This window comes from Lithobates pipiens, unplaced genomic scaffold (genome assembly GCF_037356315.1).
Source record: "Lithobates pipiens isolate NorthernLeopardFrog02 unplaced genomic scaffold, aLitPip1_a1.2 Scaffold_1, whole genome shotgun sequence".
Taxonomy (NCBI): domain Eukaryota; kingdom Metazoa; phylum Chordata; class Amphibia; order Anura; family Ranidae; genus Lithobates; species Lithobates pipiens.
In genome coordinates, this window is record NW_027507685.1 from 228,050,493 (window position 1) to 228,063,816 (window position 13,324).

At 45.0% G+C, this 13,324-nt stretch overlaps 2 protein-coding genes across 7 annotated transcripts in view; both read left to right on the top strand.

The window, feature by feature from the left end:
* Positions 1-13,324, top strand: part of LOC143984050 (class I histocompatibility antigen, F10 alpha chain-like) — a 692,198-nt gene that overhangs the window by 182,441 nt on the left and 496,433 nt on the right. The gene's annotated exons all lie outside the window — the stretch shown is intronic.
* The window catches only part of LOC143984059 (class I histocompatibility antigen, F10 alpha chain-like), a 682,453-nt gene that overhangs the window by 169,144 nt on the left and 499,985 nt on the right, over positions 1-13,324 (top strand). Inside the window, exon 1 of one of the 6 annotated variants that reach the window (XM_077484395.1) lies at positions 3,538-3,705. The exons of the other annotated variants lie outside the window; for them this stretch is intronic. Within the exon in view, the coding sequence (XP_077340521.1) occupies positions 3,594-3,705 (112 nt within the window). The 5' untranslated portion in view covers positions 3,538-3,593. Of the gene's footprint in view, positions 1-3,537; positions 3,706-13,324 lie in introns of those variants that run through there. 6 annotated transcript variants of the gene reach the window in all.

A 13,324-nucleotide genomic window follows, 5' to 3' on the forward strand; every position in this document is an offset into this window, starting at 1 on the left:
GAACCGAAAGCTCTCGATCCCTGAGTTTGTGCTGGCTTTCAGCATGTTCAGGGACATTGTTTGCTCGATAAGTCCCCACAGGAGGGAGGAATTGGATCACTACTTGTATGCGGTGGTAGAGTTGGGTCACAAATTTGGGGGATCGGCTTTTTATGACTACCATCGTTCATTTTCTGCTAAAGCTGCTGCCATGTTTTCGCAGCATCGGGTGGTCACTAACTGGAGTAGCATGGACACTGAGCTTTTTTGCCGTCATTTTGCCGGTTTGAGGTCTCCTGTCTGTGCCACTTGCCAGTCATCATCTCACACGGCTTTTTGGTGCCCCAACACTGAGTTCCCTGTTCTCCCGGGCACTTCTAGGGGTTTCCCCAGTGCTTTGCCAGCTCCGACTCCGTCTGCCACTGTTGACAAACTGGGGCGGCCTGTTCAGTATCTGGGGAAGTCGCAGATTTGCAATAATTTCAATTATGGAGTTTGTAATTACAGTTAATGTCGGTTGTTACATATATGCTCTGGTTGTTTCAGGGCCCATCCTAGATCTGCCTGCGCTCTCAGGCAGGGCAAGCGCAGCTGACTGAGCCAGATTAATGTGGATCTGTTGGATTTCTGGTTAATCACCCACCCTTCTCCTACATCCAGGGTTTTTCTGGTGGAGGGGTTCACGGAAGGGTTCCATACGGGTTTTGTTGCTCTGCCCTCAAGCACGTTTGAGAGTCCCAATCTCAGGTCCTCTATGGCGGATTTGGGGGCGGTAGACTCCTTGCTGCAGTCTGAGCTGGATAAGGGGTTCATCATTGGTCCCTTTCAGGTGTCTCCTTTTCAGCATTGGAGGGTGAATCCTTTGGGGTTGGTGAAGGGGAAGTTTTCAAATAAATTTCGTTTGATTTACGATTTGTCTGCCCCTCATTGCTCTGCGGTGCCTAGTTTAAATTCCTTAATCCCATCGGAGGAATTTTCTTTGAAATATGCTTCTGTGGATCAGGCCATCCAGCGGATCATCGAGGTGGGGAGGGGAGCCTGGTTATCCAAAGCAGACATTGCGGATGCATTCAAACTCCTTCCGATCATGCCATCGCTCTGGCAGTGGCATGGGGTGAAGTGGAGGGGGCTGTACTATTTCGCTACCAAGCTCACTTTTGGTTCAAAAAGCAGTCCTTGGTTGTTTGAGGCGTTCGCGCAGGCCCTGGCTTGGATTCTCGTTCAGGTGGAGGGTTGTCACGAGGTCATCCATTACCTGGATGATTTCCTCCTCATTGAGAATCCAGGTCCGGCTCCTGTAGATCTGCGCAAGTTGTGCTCGGTTTTCATGGCGCTCAATGTCCCGCTGGCTGTCAAGAAATTGGAAGGCCCGGCTACGGCATTGACCTTTTTAGGGATAATTTTGGACTCCAAGGCCTTGCAGGCCAGTCTCCCGGCCGACAAGCTGGTCAGGATTAGGGAATGTATTCATACCTTCTCTTTCTCACAGTCTTGTTCCAGGGTGGAGTTGTTATCCTTATTGGGTATGTTGAATTTTGCAATGAGGATTATTCCGCAGGGAAGAACTTTTATTTCAAGATTGTTGGCGTTATTGCCATCAGCCCCGGATTCAGACTCCCGCATCAAGCTGGATGCTGCCGCGCTTGCGGATCTGCGCATGTGGGATCATTTCCTCCGGCACTGGAACGGGATTGCCATGTTCATTCCGGCGGCATCCTCTTCCTCTCCTCGGGTGGGGTCGGATGCGGCTGCCACAGTAGGTTATGCTGCCATTTTTGGCACCCATTGGTTGGCCGGACCATGGCCGGAGGAGATCTTGGCCATCCCAGGGTTTACAGATTCTTCTGCCTTGTTTGAGATTTTCCCCATAGTGGCTGCGGCCCAGGTATGGGGTGGGTCTTGGACGGGGCAGACGGTGGTGTTCTCCACAGACAATTTGGCGGCCGTGGAGATTATCAACAAAGGCAGGTCTAGGTCTTTGGTCATCATGTCTTTTGTGCGCAGGCTAATTTGGTTATCCTTGCAGTTCCATTTCCATATACATTGCAAGTTCATCAGTGGGGTGGAGAACGTTGCGGCAGATGCTTTGTCTCGGCTCAACTTCCCACTATTCTTCCAACAGGTCCCAGACGCAGACGTTCTCGCCACACCTTCCCCGCAGCCGTCACTTCTGAGGTTGGACTGAAATCCCTTTTACTGGATGCTGCGGCACTGATCGATGTGTCTCTATCAGCAAACACCAGGAAGGCGTATGCCTCAGCCTGGAATACCTTCCAGATTTTCCGGTCTCGATTCCCGTTCTTTGATGGGTATGATGTTCGTTTCCTGCTGGCTTTTGTGGCTTACTGCCACTCCCAATTGAGGTTGTCACATCGCACCATCAGGTGCTATTTGGCAGGGGTTCAGCACCACCTGTCCCTGCTGGATCCGAATAGGGCATCCATATTTTCAGCGCATGCTGTTAAGGCCATTCTCAGGGGCGTCCTGAGGAGCAGCCCCCCTACTTCGGTCAGGAGATTACCGGTCACAGGGCCCATTTTCCGGGGCATGTCGGAGCTGTTGGACAGGCTGCCGTTCGGGAGGTTCCTCAGTTTGGTCCTTAAAGCTGCCATCTATTTGGCTTTTTTTGGGTTCCTTAGGCCGGGGGAACTTACCCGTACTGGCCCAGGTTCACGGGTACTCACAGTAGGGCTTTTGGTTAGGCATCCTGATCATTATATTTTGCATTTGTCTGCATGTAAGACTCAGCAGTTTGGGGCCGGTATAGATGTGAGGTATTTTAGTACCGGTGGTGCCTGGTGCCCTGTGGCAGTATTGGATCAACTCGGGGCGTTGGTTGCGGGCAAGCCGAGGGACAGCCCGTTGCTGCCTTTTCCTCACGCTCCTCTCACCATGGCTCAGTTCACCGGGCATTGCCGGATGTTATGGTCTAATTTAGGTTTGAACCCGGCAGAGCTTTCAGGCCATTCTTTTAGGATAGGGGCGGCTTCCGCGGCTTCTCGTCAGGGGATTCCGGCCCATGTAATTAAGAAGTTGGGGAGGTGGAACTCTGCATGTTTTACTAGATACATCCCGGATCCGCAGGTTGAGATGGCTCAGGCTTTCAGACGTTTAACTGACTGATGTTATGGTTGTTGGTTAATAAACTTGTTTGTTAAACTACCCTATTGTCTTCTTTTTGGCCCCTTTAGGCATACTGACCACGTGACCTTTTGGCACACCTCAGGTCTTTTCCTTTTGTGCTCTTGCATATCATTCTCATAGTTACGTTAAGACTCTGAGTACAAATAAGAAGGCCGGCCGCAGGCGGGCCTGAGTTTGTAGGAGGAGTCGGGGGGTATTTAAACCCGCCCTCCTCCTCCTTGCTCCTGTCGGCGTGTTCAGTGTTTCCCACCCTCCCGTCCCCCTTTTTTATTTCTATTTTCCTTTCATTTCATTTCATATTTGGGTATGCCCCCTTTAGGCATACTGACCACGTGACCTTTTGGCACACCTCAGGTCTTTTCCTTTTGTGCTCTTGCATATCATTCTCATAGTTACGTTAAGACTCTGAGTACAAACAGGTATACCAGTACAGCAGTGACACTGGACAGTTCCATTCTGTGGCTCCCTGGATGAAAGAGGGACCAGAATACTGGGAGGAAGCGCTATGGGATTCTAGATTCTTTCAGATAGAATTCAGAAGACATCTACGGGTAGCAATGAGATGCTTCAACCACACTGAAGGTAAGAGTCTCTCTATGCACACTATAAACATATATACAGCAAATATACACAGTATATATATATAGTCAAAGCCCTTCAACCAATATGGATATAAACCACATAAACATGCCACAAGACTCACAACATAACATAGACCTGAGGTGTGCCCTGGTTTGCTGGCCTGTATGCCAAAAAAGGGGGCGTACCCAAGATAAGTAATAGATGGTTGTGGAGAGAAATGTGCTGAGAAGTGCCCTGAAAAAAGGCGTATGGAAGGGAGAGTATCGCGCACCGGTACCGACAAAGACCACAGGTGAGCGGTCTGCTTAAATACCCCCCGGACTCCTCCCATAAATTCAGACCACCATACTGGCCTTCTTATTTATGGTTGGAGCCCTTCAACTGAGATGGGTATGAACTACATAAACACGCCACAAGACTCACAACATAACATAGATCTGAGGTGTGTCGTGGTCTGTGGCCGGTATGCCAAAAAAGGGAGCAAAAATACTCAAATAAAGTAGTAACTCTTTGTTAGTCATGTGACATTTATTGAGCAAGCTTGGCGAACATTTGCAACATTTCTACCTGAGTTTTCAAAATGTATCTTTAAAGACATGGTCTGGTACCCGTGCCGAGATGCAGCCGAGGCCACTCCAATCTGAAAGGAGTGTCCGGAATACTGGCTGTGGTCAAGGCCTGGGTTAACTGGGAGGATCCTAACATGCCTGATGAACTGGCTGCTACTCCAGGGGATGGTTGGAAAAGGGCTTAAGTTTGACTGGCTGGGTAAGTGATTGAATATCACTACTGGGCACCAGACGTTGATCTGGAAGAGCTTGATGTTGATCCTGGGGGCCGCATTGATGGGTTTGGACACACAAGGTGAAAACAAAATGATCTTGAAAGTGAGTGTCTGCACAGTATCTGGCTGCCGGGGACACTAAAGGTAAACTCGCTAGACCGCAAAAGCCGTAGAAGGCCAGGTAGATGGCCACTTGGATGACCAGGCTGGGTAGAAACTCAAAGGGGAACATGAAAGGATGGCCAACATGTCCCTGAAAATGGCACTTGTGATGGGTAAGCATTTGTAACTGGCTACGGGCTAATGCTTCTGGATGCCGTGTAGGATGGATTTGACTGTATGGGCTGTGAATAAGGACCGCTTCCCGGGTCCTGTAAGGACAAGAAATGCTTAAGTGTAGCCTGCTGGTGTTATGCGATAGAGCTAGCTGCGTGTGGCACTACGATATAAAGCTTAGGATGTGCTTGATGTCTCCTGTCACGGCGTCGTAGCATGAGGCCTGCAGTAGTTCCAAGTTGGGTGATAGACCTTCAGTGTGTTGCCAAAGTGACTGATTAATGACATAGGTCGCGTTGTCAAGGTATGTCTTTAACCCATCCTCAGCTGCATCCAAGATGGGACAGGAGAAGTGGCTGGGTCGGCTCTGGGTTTCTACTGAAAGTAAGGTTAAAGCGAGATGGTGCGTCTGCTGCAACATTTTACTTGCCCGGGATATAAACGCAGTGAATGTAAAATAGATGCTGCAGGGACAACTGCACGAGCCTGCGTAGGAAGGACATGATGGCAAGCAACTTGGACCTGCCTTTGTTTAAAATTTCGGCCATGGCCTAGTTGTCTGTGGCAAGGCCACCGTTATCCTGTCCAGGTATGGCCCCAGACCTGAGCAGCTGCGGTAATGGGATATAGTTTGAAAAGTGAGGATGACTGACCAAAACCAGGGATTAGAAGGATTTCTGGTGGCCATGGTCCTGCGAAGCAGTGATGGCCAAAAATTGCAGTGAAACCTGTGGAGACTGTGGCATCCATGACTACCTGAGGTGACAAAGCTAATGCTAACGGAATAAACACAGATATGCCTTTCCAGTTTGTGAGGAATTTGTCCTAAATCGTCAAACTGCTATAGCTAGCTAGGTCCAGCTTGAGAACTTGACTGGGGTCTTATACCTTTCCATTTCATGCAATGCCACCACTAGAGGGATGGCTCAATGGGCAGTAATTAAGACGTGTCTGACATGTCCGCTTTGGACAGCCATGTGCCAGTGCTTAAGCTAATAACATCCTAAATAGCCAGGTCAGCCGATACATATATAAGGGAAAACTCCTCAGAAGAAATTAGGGCGTTAAAACTAGACATGTGCATTCGTTTTCGTCCGAATGCATTTTCATCCAAATTTATGGTATTTTCGCTTTCGTTTTAATGAATAAACGATAACAATTAAATGATAACGAACATGCAGAATCCGCAATCCGAAAGATCCGACATAAAAAATGCTTTATTTTCGTTTTGACAACAGTTCAATATAGATAGAAGATTTGACATGACGCTGACAATAGCGATCTGTGTCTATTGAACCTGCGGTCAAATGTGCCTAGCCTAACGCTATTAGTCCAAAGTTATTTGACAGAGAGAAAAGATTCAACATTATAGAGACATGAAGATGCGATGAAGCAGCTAAAAACATATGATCGCCACAAACTGACATTTATGGTCAAATGCTCCACCCATAGGCTATAGAAGAATTCTAATGTTGGTAATAATAATTAATAAATATAATTATTACTAGTCATACAACATTAGAATTCTACTATAGCTTGTGGGTGGGGCATTTGACCAGAAATGTACGACTGTGGCATCATACAGTTTAGCTGCTTCGTTGAATCTTCTTAGAACATTCAACGGACACCATAAGCCTTCAATGACAGATTTGACCTTAATTAATTCGAACTTTTGGACGAATGCATTTTTTAACTAAACAAAATAAATAAAAATGAATTTCGGGAGTAACTAAATAAATGTATTTTTCAGACGAAAATGAAATTCCAAAACAAAATATTTCAGTGTGCACATATCTAGTTTAAACTTGGGATGTGCGAAGAATAAGGTGCAGACAAGTTGTACACCAACCAATGTTTTTAGAAAATTAGCTGTAGATATGTCCGCTAGGGCTGACTCTCCATGTAGTAAAAGGTGATTCAGCAAGTGGCCGATGGATGAACCCACGGTCTAGTTCGAACAGTAATAAGGTACTGTATCTATTGCTGGCTCATCGGTGGCAGCTGAGAGGAGGTTCCTGCACTCATGGGTCGTGTGGGGTAGCATGATGTAAATCCGTGCAGCAAGGAGGTGGTCTGTGGGGGAGTTGGGTGTGAGGAAAGGAAAAACCCCAGCCACTGGACATCCACTCGGCCTAGCCATGAAGTGTTGTGCTGCTTAGAGGAATGCAAGGTCTCCAAATTCCACCAGTATAACAGTGTAAATTTGCTGTCCCCTCAAAATAACTCAACACAAAGCCATTAACGCCATTGACAACAAAAGTGAGTACATCCCTAAGTGAAAATGTCCAAATTGGGCCCAAAGTGTCAATATTTTGTATGGCCACCATTATTTTCCAGCACTGTCTTAACTGCCACCTCATCCCTTAAAACCCAAACACATATTAATGACACAAGGTCTGAGGCTAATTTAATGCAGATAAGGCACCGAGTGAGTTTAATTACCACCTTTATCAGCCACAGAACCTATGTAATTATTATTAAAGTGGAAAAAATAGAGTTTGATACCGCGCTAAAAACTAAATAAATAAATCACTAAAAATATAGCTGCAGCTCAAATTTGTAAGATATCTACAAACACCATAACCAAAACATAGAAAATAGCTGCGCATAAAATTAAGCTAAAATAATGTAATAGTATATGACAAAAAATTACACCAAGAAATCACCATAATAAATATACAATCATAAATGAACGTGTGATTAAATAAATGTGTAATACGTGATAAATACGTGATAGAATAACAAGTCCTAAAATAAAAGAAATAATGTATTATATCAAAGTCCGGTGAGTAAAGTGAAAGTGATGACTTAATCAAATTCTTCTGTGCAAACAGAAACACCAGTGCCTGTGAACTTCCACCACACAAACTATGCACTTACCAGAGGGTAAGTGATACAGGGCATGTAGTATTAAATCTGTAGCGTCAAATCAACCTCCAGACATCCATTGGAAATGGCAGGAATCAGCTGTGGTTAAAATGAGGACAAGCCAAACGATCCAAACTCAAAAGGCAGACCAGTAAGCAGCAATCACGATCCCAATGGAAAAGGAATCTCATCATAGTGTAAATCCATAAAACACAGTTTATTTTATAAGCAAAAATATTGCACTTACATTTGTAGAAATATTAAAAACTTGTAAAGAAATGCCGGCCGGCTTTCAGACACCCGTCCTAGACGTCAGCACGCCACCTTCCTGACGTACGTTTCTTCAAGTGACTTAGTCATGGGGAATTTTTGTGAGATACTGTATCTTTTATAGTTATTGTGAGGTACAACACCTAGGAGGACCAGCTGTAGTCGCCCTGACTCTTTTACGGTCTACTGCAGGCTATGGTCTGCTGCGGGAGACAGAAAGCCTTTCCCAGGAGACCATGAGGCCTGGATGTAGTTTTGGCTGGGGCTGTTTCCACTCTTTACATGAGGGTTTTGTGTGATGTACAGCTCCTGAAACTTTTTTCCTTCCTCAATGACTTCTATGGAGCTGAGACAAGCTCTTTCTCTGCCTGAACTCCCAGTGGTTGTCAGCATATAAGGACCTACTAGAGCCTGACGTGGCACCCTCAATTTCTTTGTATGGGGTCAATGAGATGTTAGATGTCAGAGCCATCTCTGAAAAGTTTCAGGAAAAGTGCAGAAAATATATTTCTTGTGTGGACATTCCTTTATTCTTGAATATTAATACTTACAGCCAGGGATGTTGTGAGCGGGCCTATGGCCAGGAATTTGACAAATTATGGGGAAGGGTGACATTTATCAGCAGGTGATTTATTGTCCTATACAAGAGGAAGTTGGGTGAGCACTTACATGGTTTGGTGCCAAAAACACAGCCAATTGCAGGCCCCTTTAGTACTCTGTGTCTCCAGTACATTTTGGCAAAATATCCCTCATTAAAATGTCCTACTGTTTGCCAATTTTATACTGCTGCATCATCTGTGGTCATTTCTAAAGGAAAAAAAAGTCATATAAAATTACTCTATAATGAATTGTCAGGTCTTAGCAATACAGATGAAAGTCATTGAAAAAAACGGCATGGGGATTCCTCCCAGTCCATTACCAGGCCCTTTGGGTCTGGTATGAATATTAAGGGGAACCCCCGAACCAAAATTTAAAAGAAAAATTGTGTGGGGATCCCCCAAATTCCATTACCTTCAGGTCTGGTATGGATATTAAGGGAAACCCTGCACCAAATAAAAATGGCGTAGGGGTCCCCCTCAAATTCCATACCAGACCTGATTTTAAGGGGAACCCCACGCCAAAATTTAAAAAAACATAGTGTGGGGATCCCCTCAAAAATCCGTACCAGACCCTTATCTGAGCATGCAACCTGGCAGGCCACAGGAAAAGAGGGGGACTAGAGAGCGCCCCTCCTCCTGAACCGTACCAGGCTACATGCCCTCAACATTGGGAGGGTGCTTTGAGGTAACCCCTAAAAGCTCCTTGTCCCCATGTTGATGGGGAGAAGGGTCTCATCCCCACAACCCTTGCCCAATAGTTGTGGGTCTGCGGACAGGGGGCTTATCAGAATCTGGAAGTCCCCTTTAACAAATGGGACTCCAAAATCCCGCCCCCGTGTGAAATGGTAATGGGGTATGTACTGTAGCATGACAGTTCTTAAATAACCGAGGATGGGGCCACCCGTGACGTGTGGACAGGTGACCCCGCCCCCCTCTGATGCAAGGCGGAATGCTGGGTTGCCCAGTGACATGTACGGGTGATCCCGCCCCTCTAATGCATCATGAGAAACCCCCGTTTCGTCAGAGGGGTCTGGGTCACCCGTACATGTCACGAGAAACCCCTGTTGCATCAGAGGGGGCAGGGTTAACCGTACATGTCACTGGGTAACCCGGGCATTCCCCCTTGCACCAGAGGGGGATGAGGTCACCCGTCCACATGTCGCGGGCGGCCCTGTCCTCGGTAAATTAAGAACTGTCATGCCCTGTCGCGCCGGGCGGCATTCTGCCGGGTGGCATTCTGCCAGGTGGCTCCTATGGAGGAGGCTGTATCGTTCATGGATCGTAGAAGGATTACATTGCTGGAATTTTTTTTTGTTTCGTTTTTATTAAAGGACTTGTGCCAAGCTGTTTGTGTGTGTGTGTGTTTTTTTTTTTTGGGTGAAATGGTACACCATTACCATTTCACACTGGGGGGCAGGATCTGGAAGTCCCCTTTGTTAAAGGGGGCTTCCAGATTCTGATAAGCCCCTGCCTGCAGACCCTCACAACACAAACACCGGGCAAGGGTAGTGGGGATGAGGCCCTTCTCCCCATCAACATGGGGACAAGGTGCTTTGAGGGGCTACCTGAAGGGTCTGGTATGGATTTTGAGGGGGACCCCTACTCCATTTTTTTTATTTGGTGTAGGGTTCCCCTTAATATTCATACCAGACCTGAAGGGCCTGGTAATGGAATTTGGGGGGACCCCCACACAATTTTTTTTTTTTAAATGTTGGCTCATGGTTATTTTGGCTCGGGATTCTCCTTAAAATGCATACCAGACCTAAAGAGTCTGGTAATGGACTGGAAGGAATCCCCATGCCATTTTTTTCAATGACTTTCATCTGTATTGCCAAGACCGTGAGTAATTTTAAATTACTTTTTTTCCTTTAGAAATTACATTTTGTGCAGGGACTTTTCTAAACAGGGGAAACATGCGCCCCTTTACAGGCATACTATAGACACCCCCCAGGTATGAAATTTAGATGAATATTACACTTTTATTGTTTCACTTTAATCATTATTAAAATCACTGCTCCCGAAAAAACTGCTGTTAGGTGTGACCTCAACAAGTCACCTATTTGTCAGGTTATGTTACCGTTTCCCAATTGTTAGTTAGAGTTCTTATCCAAGCAAAGAGACACGGAGATATTATTCAGTATTTCTGCTCAGAAGTCCGTCGTTAACTCTGACTGTCTCTGACTGACTGTGGCTCTGAGGCTTCTTTATTACATCTTTTATAGACAGAAAAGGGCAAACATCAGCAAATGTAAAAAAAAAAACATTTTCAAAGTAAAGACAATTCTCCGGGTGTTATCAGCTGATAAGACAATCTTCTGGGCGTAGACTGCTTTTTAGGGCTGATGCGGCCTCTTCTTGATGAGTACGTGACAATAGATGACGAATCCTTATTTTAAAGAGAAGGATAGAAAAATACAAGTATTTAGTAAGACATAAGGTCAACCATTTTGTTTAGACACCCCTTAATCCTTACATTTCCCCCTTTGACATCACCCCTCCCTCTTGCCCTGGGTCCACCTGAACAAGTTCTAGTCGGCCTATATCCAGAGTACTCTCCCTGACCGCGAGTTGTCAGAGGGGTATACACCCATCCCCCTGGACAGTACCAACATCTAAAATTCAGGAAGAGTGGCTTTTCTGACAGATGGGTGATGTCAAGGATCTAAATCTACCTATCTTCACAAAAGTTCCATCTTTTCCGCATCATTTACCTTGGCTTTCTTGCAAAAGCACATAAACAACTTAAAGCATGCATAAAAGAAAAATACGAATAAGAGCACCACTATAATCGTCATTGCTGCCTTCTTAACCCAAGAGAATAACCCTGAGAAACTAAAAGTTCCACCAAACGGATCCCAGTCGCGACCAATATTTCGGGCCTTCTCTTGTAAATTCTTTACTTCCGTACGGTGTTGTGCAATGATGTCATAATAGTCAGGTACCTCAATGCTGGTGTTATGTATCCAAGTACAGCACTCATAGTCCTCAGTAGTTTCACAGAGTCCTGTCAGTGCTGCACTCATACTTTCAATTGCTAATTCATGTAATTCTAATTGTTGTCTGATGGCTCTGGTCTCCAGATTTAACTTAGTAATGTCATCAGAGTTTTTTTCCAAAACATCATTAATAATTCCTGTATAGTTATTTAGTCGTTTCATTAAGTCTATACCCCATCCTGTCCAGGACGGGAACCAAGCCCATGCCATGTCCTTCTTCAGGAATATTTCTCTTTTACTACGATACCTGAGGGGATATCTAGGATGCATGCTAGCTTCTAATAGGTGATCACCTCGTTCATCACCTACTACTCCCATTACTGGTACTAAACTTGCGAGGTAGCACCATCCCTGAGCTCTTCTAGGTATCCAAGTATAACATTTATCCTCACAACAGATATATATATTATTTCCCAGTGCTACTGATCTTGAACTGATATCATTTCTATAACGAGAGGTGTATCCATAGAGGGATAAGTTGGATACTAACCACCTAACATTATTATCCACAATGTTAGTGAGGAAGTCAGATAATGTCTGGTGTGTGCTGGAATTACTGGGATAGAAGCTTCCATTTAATACGACAATGGACAAATTAAACTTGCTGTCTTGGCATTCTCCATTTCCTCCCGTTGTGTTCCCTAAGTTGAAACACCAATCAGGGAAAAAGGCGAGACCATTTGACTTAAACATTACTGTCTCATTGGTATTTGTTTTAATTATGTTAATGCTACTGTTAGCAAGATCAGTATAGTTTATAGGAACTGCCATCAGTGGTATACTTGCTGTGCTGGGGTGTAATTTACTACAAATCCAACATTTCTCATATCCTGACTTCTGGGCATAAGCATATTTAAACTTCAGTAATAACATTTTTTTAGAAAATCCTTCATCCTTGTGTATTTTATTCTGTGAGGTAACCAAACTATTAGCCAGAATTACTGAAACAATAAAAAGATACATGTTGTCATTTGCCAACTGGCTCCTTTTTACAATGAGAAGCGTGGATCCAGGTAGGTTTCCCTTCCAATTTCACTGAGGTTGCTGTAATCAATAGCACCTGGAAAGGACCTTCAAACCTTGGTTCCAGTGTCTTTCTGGTATGTTTCTTTACATACACATAGTCTCCTGGTTGTAGATCGTGTGTACCTGTGACAGAATTAGGGTCTGGAAGAGAAGAATACACACTCTTGTGGATTTTAGTCAGACGCTGTTGCAACTGTATTACATACGTAGTTAAACTATCACATTGTAATTGCATACTTTGAGGAAAATATAAACCTAATCTAGGTGCACTTCCAAACTGTATTTCATATGGGGATAACCCTGTTTTTCCTGTTGGGGTGTACCTAATAGAGAACAAAGCTAAAGCTAGGCACTCAGGCCATGGTTTATTTAACTCTTGCATAGCTTTTTGTATTTTCAGCTTGATTGTACCATTTACTCTTTCTACTGATCCTGAACTCTGTGGGTGGTAAGGAGTATGAAAACTTTGTTGAACCCCTAACATTGCCATCACATTTTGCATTATTTCTCCCGTGAAATGTGTCCCCCTATCTGATTCTATTGTTTCTGGGAGACCAAACCTAGGTATCAGCTCAGTAATCAGTTTCTTGGCGGTGGCTTTTGCCGTAGCTGATTTCACAGGATAACTTTCGGGCCAGCCTGAAAATAGGCAGATGCACACGAGAACAAATTCAAAGGGGCCGCTCTTAGGCATTTGTATGTAGTCAATCTGCAGTCTCTGAAAGGGATATTGGGCCCGGACCTGATGTTTACGTGGGGTTTTCACTCTCTGTCCTGGGTTATTAATCAGACAGATTTGG